The sequence below is a fragment of the Oncorhynchus nerka genome, linkage group LG2 (assembly GCF_034236695.1).
Source record: "Oncorhynchus nerka isolate Pitt River linkage group LG2, Oner_Uvic_2.0, whole genome shotgun sequence".
NCBI classification, from domain to species: Eukaryota; Metazoa; Chordata; class Actinopteri; order Salmoniformes; family Salmonidae; genus Oncorhynchus; species Oncorhynchus nerka.
This window is the reverse complement of record NC_088397.1, coordinates 57,949,701-57,966,626: the sequence shown is the minus strand read 5'-3', so window position 1 is coordinate 57,966,626 and position 16,926 is coordinate 57,949,701. Positions and strand designations below refer to the sequence as shown.

General features: G+C 43.9%; 1 protein-coding gene across 1 annotated transcript; it reads right to left on the bottom strand.

Moving 5' to 3' along the window:
- Window positions 1–7,434: 7,434 nt before the first annotated feature.
- Window positions 7,435–16,540, bottom strand: lrig2 (leucine-rich repeats and immunoglobulin-like domains 2). Its single transcript, XM_029675408.2, has 17 exons — window positions 15,849–16,540; window positions 15,457–15,531; window positions 15,099–15,233; window positions 14,801–14,944; window positions 14,482–14,625; window positions 14,209–14,352; window positions 13,818–13,961; window positions 12,812–12,892; window positions 12,634–12,705; window positions 12,363–12,431; window positions 12,074–12,237; window positions 11,320–11,631; window positions 10,844–11,125; window positions 10,145–10,738; window positions 9,823–9,963; window positions 9,345–9,644; window positions 7,435–9,126 (listed from the first exon to the last, which is right to left on the bottom strand). The coding sequence occupies exons 1-17, from the start codon at window positions 16,034–16,036 to the stop codon at window positions 8,894–8,896; spliced, it is 3,222 nt and encodes a 1,073-aa protein (XP_029531268.1). The 5' UTR covers window positions 16,037–16,540; the 3' UTR covers window positions 7,435–8,893.
- Between the last annotated feature and the right edge of the window lie 386 nt (window positions 16,541–16,926).

The following is a 16,926-nucleotide window of genomic DNA, read 5'->3' as shown; positions in this document are numbered from 1 at the left end:
TATAATCTTTTACAAATTGTCTAATATTCTGTACACGTCTCTACAGTGCCACCCTCTGACTATTATATATCACTTCAACCCAGCAGAAGTGGAGCGGTAAAGGCATTAAAATCATTCAATTAAAAATCATTTGTATACAGTAAATTCTGTTTAATCTGAGACTTTATTGCCCTTATTCCGTCTTCTCCGTGATACACAGATATTTGCCAAATTGACAGGGATAGTCCAATTCAACAGAAATAGGCCGAAATCAAATTGCTGGCATTACAATGTATCCCGAACTCACCTATTAATTGCCGAGAATAGTCAATAAATCCAGACACCCAGAAATGTATGAATTTACTCTCTGCAATGCAGACTATGCTGTGTGGCATGTTCCAAAGAGCTTGCATCTGCATACCATAATTTATCTGGATGAAATATAAAAGGGTGAGATCAGATGTGTGTTTGGCTAGTGAGATGATGCCACCCTAGACATTGTATTGAATAATTCATTGACTGATGGAGGGTGGTGAGCAGCACTGCCTTGATTATGCCTTTGATGAGGTTGAGGAAAACACAAACTCACACCCAGTTCTGTTGTACAACCCTGCACACTTCAAAGCACTAAGACTCAATCGATTAGTCAAAAATCAGATAAACTTCTCCACATACTTTGTTCAATATCAGCATGATATGCCCTAAAAGCGTCTGCATACGTAGGTTTGGTTTGCCGCATAACTCAGCTACGCGAAGCGAACGTCGGTTCCGAATTAATCTAAGAAATCAGGAAATCTAATTAATTTACGTTTTTGCCAAGGTCTTAGAATAAGATGTTTGGTGCATTATTTCTCAAGTGAAAACATGTGCATGAAAACTAATATAAACGAACACTTCAGTGAAGTATCCCGTCCATAGTTCCCACTCAACTTGTCCTGTTGACTAATTACAGACGAAGGCAACTTTTAGGATGAGCAATATCGATGTGTATATATATATATTTATATTGTAGCGACCCGCACAGACAGCTGTGTGTTATGTGTTAGGCTAGTAGGTGGTTGTGTTGTACTTACCAGTACCCAGTGTTCGCCGGGTCCGACATGCCAATCAACCTGCTATCTGCCAATCACGGGAATGCCTGGAATGTTCTGATGCCGGGCATCCTGGCGGTTGGCGGAGTGGCGTGGAGGGGGGTAGGGCAAGGAGCATTGAAAGTTAAGACCAGGTTTAGTCTTTGTTCTTTCTCTTACGTCTGGCCTTCACAAGAGAAGGTCACGGTTGGCTTGTGGGCTACGGCCAAACAGTAGCCTGTGTAAAGTTTAGTTAATAAACCGTCAATTGGTAAACTCAATCCTCTGCCTGGACAATTGTTCCTTTATGATCTAGTCAGGCCAGGTCATTACAATATATATATATATATATATATATATAAACCACTACTAAAGGACACAATAAGAAAAAGAGACTTGCTTGGACCAAGACACACGACCAATGGACATTAGACCGGTGGAAATTGTCCTTCGGTCTAGTCCAAATATGAGATTTTTGGTTCCAACCACCGTGCGTGCCTTTGTGAGACACAGAGTATGTGTGGTTCCCACCGTGATGCACGGAGGAGGAGGTGTGATGGTGTGGGGTGCTTTGCTGGTGACACTGTCAGTGATTTATTTAGATTCAAGGTACACTTAACCAAGCATGGCTACCACAGCATTCTGCAGCAATATGCCATCCCATCTGGTTTGGGGTATTAGCAATACGCCATCCTATCTGGGTTGGGGTAAAGGGTGGCTACTTTGTAGAATCTCAAATATAAAATAGATTTAGATTTAACCAACTTTTTTGGTTACTACATGATTCCATATGTGCTATTTCATAGTTTTGATGTCTTCACTATTATTCTACAATGTTGAACATAGTAAAAATAAAGAAAAACCCTTGAATGAGTAGGTGTGTCCAAAATTTGAATGGTACTGTGCGTGTGTGATGGGATGTACAGACATTATGGACAGTATGTGGATAGAATATATAGTATATCTGTAGAATACGTGTACAGCAATAGTTGAATAGAATGGACTTTATTAGAATACAATATACGCATATGCAGCAGCGATCTGTCATTTTGAGCCTCACCTGTAAAGAAAATGTTGTCTGTTTTGCAAGTTATTTTGATATTAATACGTCTCACATATCAGTTGACAAATAATGTAAAAAATATATTCATTCAGTTTCAAGCCACATACAAACATAGTCTCTTTTATTCTTTCTTGAGTAAGGCAGCTCCAAAATTCAGGTGTTTCAGCCTAGCTCAGTGCTTTTTGTGGTGGTGGGGCAGCCAGCAGAAAATACAGAGCGTAGGGGTTGGTAATGTTCTCTAGTTGCGCCGTGATTGGTTCAGCGTTCTGTTACTCATGGGGACACTATGTCACCACAAAATCTAAAGGGAGAGCTTGAAAATTCAAGCCCCTTGGGTGCTGCCATAGAGTTACATTTGAAGTGCCCCTCCAAGAAGGCTCAAGGTCATTGGCCACAGATAAAATGACTTCAAATCACATTATATCTACACTAGCTTTGATTGGACTGATCATGTCAACATCATACTTTAAAAATCTTAGCTAGCAAGCTAGACAAGCTGTCATCATCATGAATCACGTCGACAATCTCCTGGCAAATCCTTTTCAATCGTTGTCATATGAAGTGAAATTCTAGATAAAACATATCAGTGTTCATCAGCCATTGAACATAAACATTACACAACAAGTTGGAAATTGCAAATTCAACAATGAGTGGTTTGGAAGGAATCAGTGGCTAACTGCAAGCGTTGCAAAGCAATCACTAGCCTGCTATTCAGTGGAGTGGGTGTGTGGTCCAAGTCTGGATTTAAGGGTCTCTTTTCCAAGCTTAAAAGGATAAACATTCACATGCCATGGGCCAGAAAAGGTTGAAAACATTAGCCATGCTGTCAATCTAGCATGACTTCTGCTGCATTCAAAACAACTGGAAACTCGGAACTGGGAAATATCAGACTTCAGTGAGTTCAAGACAACTGGGAACTCGGAAGAAAATAAGCTCAGACTGGGAAAATATATTTTCAATGGTCATCCAACTCGGAATTCTAAGTCGGGAACTCGGGCCTCTTTCTAGAGCTCTGACCTGAAGATCACTGACGTCGTGATTTTACCTTATTTTTTTCAGAGTGCACAGTTGTCTTGAAAGCACCATAAAACCAGAGAATGCCAGACTTTGATGACAAAGGTTGATGACAACATTTTTTTCCACAAGGACCACCGTGCCACATTCCTGTTCAAGTGAGCACAGCACAAGGTGAGTCCAAAAATGGCTTGTATGCTGCTGCATAAATGATGTAATATGCCAGGGAGATATGTATACTTTTAAATATTAAATAAAAGGTTAAATAAAAAATACTGTAGCTAAGAAAGAAATACGAAGTGTATGTAGTGTAGTTGTAGTGTAAGCCGTTAGTCGCCCTAATAATTTGGTCCCTTTCCCTCTCATAACTTAGTCTACTGTTCTGACTTAGTGGTGCACATATAGCCTATAGCCTATTTTAGAAAAATGTAATAATCAAATATTATAAGGGATTTCATTGTCTGCTTATATTCCCCCTTTATTTATCCTACAGTTCTGACTTGGTGTACAAGGAGAATACTGTAAAAACGGCCAATGTTCTGAATTCTGTTTCTGTAAAATTGCTGAAGTGCTGAACAAATAGTTATATTGACTACGCCCGTCCTAGCTCGCTCATTAATGTCAATCTAAATGACACATTGCCTCTCTGCTCATCGTTCCCTTATGCCATCATTTGTACATCTCAATTGTCAGTAGAAACCACATTTGTTTAAAGAAGTCAGCTGTATCAGCGTATATTCGGTAGCATTGCCTTTAAATTGTTTAACAAACATTGCGGATAGCCTTCCACACGCTTCTCACAAAAAGTTGGGTGAGTTTTGGCCCATTCCTCCTGACAGAGCTGGTGTAACTGAGTCAGGTTTGTAGGACTCCTTGCTCGCACACGCTTTTTCAGTTCTGCCCACAAATTGTCTATGGGATTGAAGTCAGGGCTTTGTGATGGCCACTCCAATACGTTGACTTTGTTGGTCATTGTCCATTTGAGACCAAGCTTTAACTTCCTGACTGATGTCTTGAGCTGTTGCTTCAATATATCGACATAATTATCCTGCCTCATGATGCCATCTATTTTGTGAAGTGCACTTTCTGCAGCAAATCACCCCCACGATAGGTTGCTGCCACCCCCGTGCTTCACGGTCGTGATGGTTTTCTTCAGCCTGTAAGCATCCCCCTTTTTCCTCCAACCATAACAATGGTCATTATGACCAAACATATCTATTTTTGTTTCATCAGACCAGAGGACATTTGTCCAAAAAGTACGATCTTTGTCCCTGTGTGCAGTTGCAACCCGTAGTCTGGCTTTTTTATGGTGGTTTTGGAGCAGTGGCTTCTTCCTTGCTGAGCAGCCTTACAGGTTATGTCGATATAGGGCTCGTTTTACTGTGGTTATAGATACTTTTGTACCCGTTTCCTCCAGCATATTCACAAGGTCCTTTGCTGTTGTTCTGGGATTGATTTGCACTTTTCACACCAAAGTATGTTCATCTCTAGGAGACGGAACGAGTCTTCTGAGCAATATGATGGCTACGTGGTCCCATGGTGTTAATACTTGCGTACTATTGTTTGTACAGATGGACCTGGTACCTTCAGGCGTTTGGAAATTGCTCCCAAGGATGAACCAGACTTGTGGAGGTCTACAATTTTCTGAGGTCTTGGCTGATTTAGATTTTCCCATGATGTCAAGCAAAGAGGCACTGAGTTTGAAGGTAGGCCTTGAAATACATCCACAAGTATACCTCCAATTGACTCAAATTACGTAAATCAGAAGCTTCTAAAGCCATGACATCACTTTCTGGAATTTTCCAAGCTGTTTAAAGGCACAGTCAACTTAGTGTATTTAAACTTCTGACCCACTGGAATTGTGATACAGTGAAAATATCTGTCTGAATTTTTTGGGGGAAATGACTTGTCATGCACAAAGTAGATGTCCTAACCGATTTCCCAAAACTATAGTTTAACCACTCCTCAAATTTCTTGTTGAAAAACAAGTTTTAATGACTCCAACCTAAGTGTATGGAAACTTCCGACTTCGACTGTAAATAGGGCATTAACCTCTAAGGTGCAGGAGCGAGTAACCAGGTGGTAGGCGGCTAGTGACAGTGACTAAGCAGGGCAGGGTACTGGGTGGAGGCCGGCTAGTGATGGCTATTTAGCAGTCTGACTGCCTTGAGATTGAAGCTGTTTTTCAGTCTCGGTCCCAGCTTTGATGCACCTGTACTGACCTCGCCTTCTGGATTTTAGCGGGGTGAACAGTCCGTGGCTCGAGTGGTTGAGGTCCTTTGACACCGGGTGCTGTAGACATCATGAAGGGCAGGCAGTGTGCTCCCGGTTGCCAAACCAGATGGTGATACAGCCTGTCAGGAGGCTCTCAATTGTTCATCTGTAAAAGTTTGAGGGTCTTAGATGCCAAGCCAAATTTCTTCAGCCTCCTGAGGTTCTCGAGGCGCTGTCGCCCCTTCACCACACTGTCTGTGTGGGTGGACCATTTCAGATTGTCAGTGATGTGTATGCAGAGGAACTTGAAGCTTTACACCTTCTCCACTGCGACCCCGTTGATGTGGATGGGGGCGTGCTCCCTCTGCTGTCTCCTGAAGCTCCTTAGTGTTGTTGAGGTTATTTTCCTGGCACCACTCTGCCAGGGCCCTCACCTCACTTTAGGCTGTCTCGTCATTGTTGGTAATCTGCAAACTTGATGTTTGAGTTGGGAGGTGTGCATGGCCACAGTCATGGGTAAACAGGGAATACAGGAGGGGGCTGAGCACACCCCCATTTGGGGCACGTCTTGAGGATCAGCGTAGTGGTGATGTTGCCTGGGGGAGACCTGTCAGGAAGTCCACGACTTAGTTGCACAGAGCGGAGTTCAGACAGAGGGCCCCAAGCATAATGATGAGCTTGGAGGGTACTATGGTGTTGAAGGCTGAGCTGCAATCAATGAACAGCATTCTTACAGTTATTTATCTTGTCCAGTTGGGATAGGGAAGTGTCCAATGCGATGGCATCATCCGTGGATATACTTGGGCGGTATGAACATTGCAATGGGTCTAGGGTGTAAGGTGAAATGATCCTTGACTAGCCTCAAAGCACTTCATGACAGAAGTGAGTGCTACAGGGCAATAGTAATTTAGTTCAGTTCCCTTTGCTTTCTTGGGTACAGGAACAATGGTGGACGTCTTTAAGCAAGTGGGGACAGCAGACTGGGATAGGCAGAGATTGAATATGTCCATAAACACTCCAGCCAGATGGTCTGCGCATGCTCTGAGACGGCATCCTTAGCCGCGTCCTGGGCCGGCATCCTTGCGAGGGTTAACACGCTTTAATGTCTTACTCAAGTCGGCAACGGAGAACGAAAGCTCAGACCTCGGGAGCGGCCCGTGTTGGCGGCACTGTGTGATCCTCATAGTGGGCGAAGTTGAAGTTTAGCTTGTCTGGGAACAAGACGGTGTCCGCGACGTGGTTGGTTTTCCCTTTATAATCCATGATTGTCTGGAGTCCCTGCCACCTACGTCTCGTCTGAGCCATTGAATTGCGACAACTTTCTCTATACTGATGTTTTGCCTTTTTGATTGCCTTACGGATAGCATAAATGGATTGCTTGTATTCGATCATATTCCCAGTCACCTTGCCGTGGTTCGTCTGCAATCCATCCACGTTTTGTCAGGCTTTAAAATTGTCAGTGGGAACAACATTCCCTATACACTTCCTGATGAACTCAGTCACAGTCCATGTACATGTCAATGTTTTTCTCAGAGGCAACCTGGAACATGTCCCAGGCCGCGTGATCAAAACTTCTTTAAAGCCTATTTACACAAAATACATTTTAAACCACATCTGGTCAGAATTATCAGAATGTGATTATTTTAATTACAGCTACATTTCAAGAAACAAAATGTTCTTTATACATGCTTTACAGAATGTACAATTAAGTCAAGATGCAAAACTTCAACAAGTCAGAAAACAAGCAGCATTGTAAATATAGCCAGAGCATTACTGCTGAACTTTGGTAGAATGACAAAAACAAGATGTTCTGAAAGCAACACAAAGCAGACACTAAGATGTGTTGGTAAAAAGTGAGTCATAAATGTGTGCTGGTTAACCGATCAGCTACAATAACTACCTGCCTTAATTACCCAGCAGAGAGCGTAATCTGTGACCCCTATTTAAGCTAATATTGAATGCAGTGGCATGGGCTTGGAATGGTTTTGTACCAGATGCTTTATCAAGCAATGCCCCATGGAATGTCTAAAAGTTTTGATTCAAGCGAGAATGCGTTATGTAACAGTTAAATAAAGAGCATGTGACAAGAAACACTTAAGTTTACGCAATGTGTTTTTATAGCCTACATTTTATTCTGAAGTAGCGATGCTCCATTGCCAAAATGATTCAGTGATTTTATTTGAGCAAAGGAAACAGGTAGACTTGATATAAAGAGAACTAGTATTAAAAGCCTTTGTTTAAGCTTGTTGAAATTAGTACCAACATTTATGGCCAAATCTTTCAGCAATGTTGTGGAAACCTCCCGTACCAAGTTAGGATTCACCCAGGAGTAACTACAAAAATAATACTGACAGACACATATACATGCAACAAATAAAATAAAAACTTACTGCAGTTTAGGAATAAAATTATTCTGCTTAGGTCTTGAAGGACATAGTATTGAATAGATTAATGACCATATGTACACATACATATAATACATTCTTCACAGTCCAAAGGTAAAATCTGGTCAGTATCTAGGGTTGATGAAATTGGGGGTAAAGGCATATTATCCTTGAATCTAAAATGGCATGCACACTGCATAATAAAACATACCACCATGAGAGGTAAGTGCCTGTAAAATAATATTTTGAGGAAAATATGATCAGTGCATATATGTGACGAGAAACCATACCTTATGGAACGTTACTGAAAATGCCTGTTGAAAACCCTCTTGACAGAACCATCACAAAGAGGCCACCGAAACCATGATTGTCAAATGTGCAATACCAAATATTTTCTTTGCGTTGACAGTGCGCTTTCATTAAAAAAAAAAAAGATTAAAAAAAATGTTAGTACGACTGTCTCCATTTGACACATGGGAAAACAATCTGCGCTTTAGATACATTGATGAGAAAAGGGGAAAATAATATTGCATATAGACACACCATGTCTGGTGTCAGTCTCTGAGTTTGTATAATAGCAGACTGTTAGTCAATACAGATGGCTAGAAGTGGGATCCATTCAGTGAGGGTCCTTCTTGACCTATAGGCCCTGTTAGGTACGTACCACTCACTGCTGAACAAGCAACGACTGGGGTCTCTGGCCCCTCTAGTCCTGGACGAGAGAGCAGAGGTGGTCCTGGACTTGTACCTTAAATCATGAATGCTGCTCCAACAAGTGACTGTAGAAATAATGTGGCAACTGCAAGTGTAAAGCACAACGCTCAGGAGATCTACCAACACTGCTGCCATTCCCTACTTCTGTACAGAGGACAGTGTTAGCACGTTTCAAACTTCTGATGTCTTAAAAATCAAAAGGGAAGCATCCAAAATGGCTCTTTGATGGATACATTCAGTTTCCTCTAGAGGGAGTGGGAGGAAAGGGAAGTGGAGGGAATCTGGAGGGGTGTTAGTCACCTGTTCAGTCCCTTTTCAAATTCATAGGAACAAATAGTCTCTGCATGATTGAAAGTAATGTAAACATACAAGAAAGCATTTTTGGCAGAAAGTGATACGTCTCTTTGGAGGTAGTGGCTGGAGCAGAGGATGACTGGGTGTATAGGGAAGAGGCTTTATGTGGGGGAGTGGGTGTGCTCTTGAGGCTTAGTCCTATAAGAGGCACTTATGTGGTCCTGTGTGCTCTGGGAAAGGGAGGCATCCCCCTTTCCACTCCTCTCCTCTCCACCCATGCCAACTGAGGACACGTGGGGAGTCTTGTGCACATTCACTGGCTGCTGAGACAGACCTGGTTGGGGCACTGTAGACAGGTCCTCTCCTTTGCCCCAAAACAACCTGGAGGGAACATCTGCAGAGAGACCAAACATACATTATTATTCAACAAAAAGGGTTTGCATCCATAGGAGCTCATAGTTTTCTGGCACAGTCTAATCTGACTTAAAATGAATGTCTGAGGTCACTGTTAGATAACCCATCTGTGAAATCACTGTCTAAACACATCTCTGTGAACTCATTGTTGACATGCATGCCACAGAGGTCAGAGCCTGTCTGTAGCTGGTCTCTCACCGGTGCTGTAGTGTTGTTCTGGGGGGCTGAGGGCTGTGCTCAGCCTCTTGGTGAGGTCGTGGCTGGTGAGGAAGACTGAGGAGTCCTGGTTGTTGATGAGGCTCTCCAGGGCTGTGTCCTCATGCTGGGTGTGCTGCTCCCTGTAGGACTCCTTGGGAAAGTGGGCCATGATGCCTGACAGACTCTTGTCAAGGGAGTCATCCTCAGCCAGGTAGGCATAGGGGCAGTACTCCCGGGTTCGAGAGTAGATGTTAGCGTTGTCGTAGCAGTCCGAGCAGATGACCAGCGGCCCAGCACCACCTGTTGAGGACAGTCAACTATAAACTCTTACTCTGAAACAAATCCATACAATCTGATTGTGACAGACAGGCCTTTCAACAAACTGTGCTGTAAAAGTGTTGTTTAGGAGATCGCGTTTTGTTGGTTGTTGGTTGGTTGGTTGGTTGGTTGGTTGGTTGGTTCTAATGACTAAACCCACCTGTAGGCACCCCAGCCAGTCCCTCGCGAGGCTCCCCAGGATGGAAGCTGCTTCGTCCCGTAAACAGAGAGCCCACGCGGCAGTGTAGCATCCCGTTGGCCTCAGTGTCCACCTCGCTGCCTGTGTCACCATAACACACACCTGGACAACACACAAACAGGATGGGGACTCATCTTTCTGCTCACCAGTCAGGCAGGGGTCAGTCAATCAAAATTTGAGCAAACTGTCTTTAGTGACAGAGTGCAAAAACAGAAAAAACATTCATGTCAAAGGGCCTCAGATGAATGAGACTGAAACTAGGGAGTCAGTATAACAAGGTTACCGTCAGTGCCCTTGTGGACGTAGCCGTTGGACAGTGGTGGCATGAGCTGTTGGTGGCTCCCTGCTTCAGAGTTGCTGTATCCCTCTTGAGGCTCTGACAGTGTGCGCTGAGAGGACAGGTAACTGGGGATGTCTGCCGGCAGGTTCAGCTCATCTGTGTTGGTGATGCTGTAGTCCTCACTCTTCCGACGCATGTGGTAGATGACGATGACCCAGACCAGCGAGGTGCCCACCACACAGCAGACCACTACGATCACCACGATGCCCACCGTGGTCCAGCCGTCCTGGTCGTAGCCGCCGGCCGTGTCACAGTTGGGCGATGGCGACACGCTGAGGTAGATGTGGCCTCGCTCCGTGCCCAGCGTGTTGGACATGATACATGTGTACTTCCCGGTGTCCGCCGGCCCCGTGTCCACAATGATGAGCAACTGGTTGGCAGCAGCAAAGAAGTGGCGCTCGGTAAGGACCAGGGGCCCATCGTCCTTGGTCCAGTTGAGACGGGGCGCAGGGCTGCCCCCTGCGATACACTGGAGCACCGCCGTCTCCCCACGAGCTACTGTCCTGTCCTCCATGGGACGCATTAAGGACGGCGTTTCTGGGAGCAGAGAGATTTACATTATAAATTACCAATCAAATTATGAACACATTATATAAAACTGTATGTTTTGACCAGATAATTGATCATGAGATTGCAATTTACCTAGCACAGTGAGTGTAGCGTTGGCTGACAGGCTTCCTGCAACATTCTGGGCTGTGCAGCTGTACACACCCATGTCCTCCGTCTTTACATTGGCAATGAAGAAGATGTCATCGTCAGGCATGACGTGCATCCTTCTCTCCCGGGCAGCAGGGAAGTCTGTGCCCCCGTCTTTCTGCCAGGCAATCTGGGGTGAGGGGTGACCCTCAGCGGCACATTCCAGTCTGGCCATGGTGCCTGTACGGATGGTCAGATCCATGGGAGTCTTCAGAAAGGATGGTAGCTCTGAGAGAGGAAAGTAAGAAAAAAAGATTGAAGATCGCAATGCCTTGATATGGAAGCCCAACCATGCCAGCTCAAACTTAGATTAACAGCTCAATGCCTACCAAGAAACAAGTCATGATAACAGTTTGTAAATGTTTTTTTTTTTTTTATTTATTTTTTTTTACTTTGGGGAGAAAAATATAAAGCCTCCTCACCATTGACTGTGAGCTTGGCCCGGTTGGAGTAGTTTGCACCAAAATGGTTGGAAACTACACACTGGTAGCGTCCCTCGTCTGTGAAGTTGACGTTGAGCAGGTGCAGCACGGTGGTGTAGACCAACTCTCCCTCCTGGTAGCGGGCGTAGTTCTGCACCTCTGCATCATACAGCACCTCCCCGTCCTTCCTCCAGGCCGTGGTCATGGGGGAGTCACTGCTGCTGGACGCCAGGCAGCTCAGAGTCACATTGGTCCCACGCAGGGCGGTGGCAGTCTCAGGGTGCTCTGTGATCCGGGGTTTCGGAAAGTCATCTGTGGGAGAGTGGAGGGAGAGGGCCATGAGTTAATTAAAAAACTTAAAGAAAGGTTGTGTGATAATTGTCCCAGTCAGTAGCTAGGTTTCCATCCAATTGGCAACAGATTATGCTGATTTTTGAATATTTTCCTGATTAAAAACTATATGCGCATTCTCCCACAAGACGTGTTTTCATCAAATTGCAGATAAAAGGCTGTGCGTGATAACGTAGTGCACATACAACATTTACGGTTAAACTCTCCTGATGGTTTTATAAAGGGAATGTGCCCACTCTGGTTTTGGCAAAAAAGATCCCACTAATTTGCTGTTTCCATCAGGCCTGTTGTGAAATGTTTTATCTGACATGTACTTTACTCACATAGAAAGGTTGGATGGAAACCTGGTTAGTGAGATCTGGTCCAGACTAAATACAGCAGGGTAGGTAGCTAGGTGACTAACCACAGACGAGCTCCTCCAGGCTGACAGACACAACGTTGCGGCCCAGCAGGCTGGCAGGGTGGGCACACATGACTGAGACAGACTGCAGGAAGTGGTTGTCAGTCAACCACGGGCCCAGCCACTGCAGCTGGCAGTCACAAAGCAGGCTGCTAGTGTTCAGGACACTGAGGACAGGACATACAGCCACAATATTATGAAATGATTCAAGCATTCTTCAATTTCTAAATATTGTAGCCTCTGCAACGAGGACTCAAGACCACCACCTCAGACATTAGTAGGTCCTACTTACAACACTTTCAGCTTCATGTGAGACAAAGAATCAGGGTGGATGGACATGATCCCATTCTTGCTCAGGTCTCTGTTGGCAAAAATAAATATGAATGAAGTGCTGCGCTAGCATCATGACATTATCATTGGTTTCCTATGATACTAGCACAATAAAACCGCTGCACTAGGGTAATCAGAACCATCTCCTGTCTCGGGCTTGAAGTGATAGCTGCTGAATCGTCTGTTAATGGAGACCAACCATCTCAGAGTGGGTTTGCTGTAGTGGTACTTACAGGTGCTCAAGCGCCTCCAGACCCTCAAAGGCCTTCTTTGTGATAGATTTGATCTTGTTCTGCTGGAGAATCCTGGGGGATAAACGCTCAGATGAAATTTGCCTACAAATATTCTGCTGATATCAGTATCCATAGCAACAAAATGAATATATATTATGCAGAATGCCCTTGCCCTTACAAGGTGTTCAGCTTCTTCATTCCAACAAACACACCAATGGAGTCCTCAATGGCCCAAGAGATCTCATTATCCCGTATGTCTCTGAAATGCAAACAGAAATACAGTATGTAAGAAAAAAAATACTTTCCCCAGAATCAGAAGCACAAAGCTCACTGAGCCTCTTTGCTTGGTGAGAGAAAATAAGTTCATTTCTGCTCTGTGCGTCTAAGCCAATTTGATTAATTTGGCAAATGTGAAGCGGCATACTTTACAGAGTGTCAAAGCTCAGTGCTCCTGCAGTTCTGATGAGGGGATTAATTGGCTGCGTTTAGCATTTAACGGTTCACGGGTCCTTCTAAAACCCGCAGAGGGCTTGTGTTTACAGGACAGGTCATGGGCGCTTTTGTTTCTCCTTCCTCATGCCTGGGTGGCTCTCAAAAGGGCCTTAACCCTCTAATTCCCCCTGCCACATAGGGCCCAGGGAGGTGTGCTGAACCCGAGCCCTGACCTCCCTCTCTTTGCAGCTCAATGCCTTCTTGGAACTCAGCACATCAATTGTGTTAGTGCCCCTTCTCTTCCCAGAGCGATTTTGCAAAGTATTTGGTTAATTGAGCCAATCTACTGGCTGGAGGCTACATTCACTATTTATTTTGTACTCAACATTATTCTTCCTGTCTCAGAGGTCTTTAAAAACAATTGAGTTGTCTATGTTTGTCATTATTGCATTATTCACTACACAGTCCAACTAAGCAATGGAAAGAGTGGTTCTATACTACATGACGATGAGAACATAAAGGTGCTAGTTACTATACTACAGTTTTGTGGTCTACCATACAACAGTCTAATAAACAAAAACAAAGCCAGGACAAATCAACAAATGTTTAAAAAAAATACACAAACCTACTGTTTGCAGCCTTCATCAGAATGCAGAGGTGCCAAAAACATGTTAGTGTTTATTGTGTTATGTGAATGCATAATGAGTGAATGAAAGGCACAGGTTTCTAAGAGTGGGGTGTGACATCCTTACAGTGAGCGCAGATTGGCCAGGCTGCTGAAGACTCCCTCTCCCAGGTGGCTGACTGAGTTATCTCCCAGATTCAGGTTCTCCAGAAGACCCAGTCCACTGAACGCTGTCTCCTCCAGCCGGGTCAGGTGGTTGAAGGACAGATCTCTAAGGAGGACATCCACAGGAGACAAGCTTGGACAATGGTCTCGTGCAATCACACTTTACCAAAACATCCTGGACCCTTAAGAATCAGCATGAATACATGTGAAACATAAAATGCTCTGCAATACACCCTCCCCAAGTCCCAACTAGATATTGGTCCTTCAGCTTCATAAAAGGGGTCAAATGGCTCTTATGCAAAAAATGTGCAGATGCACTCCCATGGGGATGGGGTTAGGTAGAGAACACTCACAGTTCCTCCAGCTTTTGGCAGAACTCCCAGGCGTCTGGTCGGATGATGCCGATGGCGTTCTGGCTGAACCGCAGCACACGCAGCATGTGCAGGCCATACAGCCAGCCTTTGTTGACCTCCGTCAAGTTGTTGTGCTCCAGCTCTCTGAATATATTAGAAAACAAAGGATGGGGTATTAAAAAGACAGGGTATCACAAGTCCTAGTCCTACATGCATATAAACACATACTGTAATGATCATTCTAATAGAAGACCATCACGAGAAATAACTCACAGCTCCTCCATGTTGTTGAGCCCAAAGAAAGCACCATCCATCAGCTTAGTTATGCCATTCCGCTGCATCTTCAGTGATTTCAGTAAGTCCATCCCTTTGAAGGTCAGACTGTCCACTATCTTGATCTTGTTGCGCTTTAATTCCCTAGGGTAGTCAGACAGGCAGTTTAGAACCATTCGTTTTAACTACTTGAAAGTAGTGCAACATCGAATCTGTGAAATCTAAAAATTCAGTCATGAATGCAAATTTTTGAAAATAAATATTTAACTGCTCATAATTACTACGGTAATGGATTGACTAAAGATAAAAATTAACTTACAGAAACTGCAGCTGGGGAAGCCTGAATACTTTGCATGGCAGCAGTGTTATTCTGTTCCTGTTCAGCTTCAGGACCAGCAGGGAACTAGAGATGTTGTCAAAGCAGCCAGGTTCAAGGACACTGATCTTGTTATTGCTTAAATTCCTGGGAGATGCAGAAACACAAAATTAACAACAAGTACAGTAGAATGCCCTTCTGGGTAATGGCCAAAGACTGGGTTATGACTTTAATGACCAGCTCTTCCCTCATTAGAACTAGTTTACTATAGTTGGAAAACAATGCTACAGGCAGGACCCACAAGTATTTCAGCTGCATTGGTGGGAAGGCTCCAGCCTTGATCTCTGAGATAGAGTTAGATGACAGATCAAGTGTCTCCAAGGAGATGTACAGCTGCAGCTGATGCATCCACAGTTCTGAGATCAGGTTGTGGACCCTGTGCACAATGATCAGTAATGTACATAATTATCAACATGGATCTACATGACACCATCAATGTGAACATGTGATGACCCAAATAAACCTTAGCTATGACTAAGGCCGGGAAGACAAGTGATTATTTTCTTTAACACTTCTCTATCATACTACAGGACATCTAGGAATCACATTGGTTATTGCACAACATGCAAGACTTAGAGGATACATTTGTTTTGACTTACAATAAGAGTGTTGTGATGTTTGAGGTAACTTCTCCAAGGTATGGCACAGTTGTCAGATCATTGTGATTCATAGTGCTGAAAATGAGATTAGCATTATTTATTACATAAAGTTACAGGAGAATTCCATTGCCACCTTTCAGGTAGTCCACTACAGTGGATGTAGCATTTGTTTTTGCATCTTTACAAGAAAAACTAAAATGATCACATCCAGATACTAGTATCTAGTGAGTTAAACAACTGATATAGACTTAGCTCGCAAGCTAACAAGGCCAGGTGGCTTGCTACGGTAAGGAGCCACCACAGAGAACATGGGAAACCCACGGTTGCTTGTCAACAAATGTGTTAGCTAAGGCGTTAGCTAGCCGTAGTAGCTAACTAGGCTAGCTACTTACAGATGAGTAATCCCGTGAGGTGGATCCAGAGGGGCCGAGGACAACCTTTTCCTATTGCAATCCAGGATTTGGATTTCGTCTGATCCCCTCATACAAGAGCACGGAGCAGGGCAGGAATCCACTTCCCAGCAGGCACTCAAACTCAACAACAAAAAGAGGGCCGGGGGTCTGGGCCAGGCTTCCGCCATTTTAAAAGTCTAGCTAGCTAACTATCAATGCCTACAGTAACTGTAGCTAGCTTCTGACAATTATGAAATATGTCTCAACAACAATACCAACCGATTCCTATAACTTGATATTAATCAAATAACATCCCGCTTTCACGACTTGGGAAACCCATTTGTCGCATAACATCGGGAAAGTCTTTCTTCCAACTTGCGCAATGCATCCCACGTCCTACCACCGATTTTTCCCTTCTTTCCCCTTCGAATTTCCTTCCGCTTCCAATCTCAACACAACTCCTAGCTAGCTTTCGTCAAGTAACCAAGACCGTCGATGTTTCCACGGACCAAGTTTTAATTTGACTTCGTATCAAACGTATTTGGATCGTCCATAGTGTGTTCTAGCTAATTTACCACAATAAATCGCTAGCTACCAAGTAGACATGATTTCCCCGACTTATGTTTAATCGAAGGAACAACAAAGGCGTCTTGCGTTCCGTCGTCACTAGTTACCACAGCCACAAAGTCATAACTACCGTCTTCTTCTTCTATGATATTATGGTCCGCAAACAATCGTTTAAGTGCATGCCGCCACCTACTGTGCTGGAATGTACGATCGATCATGATCTGCCCAATTCTGTACTACCATGAAAATAAAATAAAAAACGAATAAATCCCTACTAACTTCTACCACCCCTCCCCATCCCCACCGACCCCATGGCCAGGTCGCAATTGTAAATGAGAACTTGTTCTCAACTTGCCTACCTGGTTAAATAAAGGTGAAATAAAAAAATACATAAAAAATTAAACATAGTCTATATCATGCTCAAACAATCCACCCTTAGGATTGTTCAGCATATCAACAACCATTTCAACAGTAGCATCTGATACCCCCAATATCTCTTTTGCCATCTCTA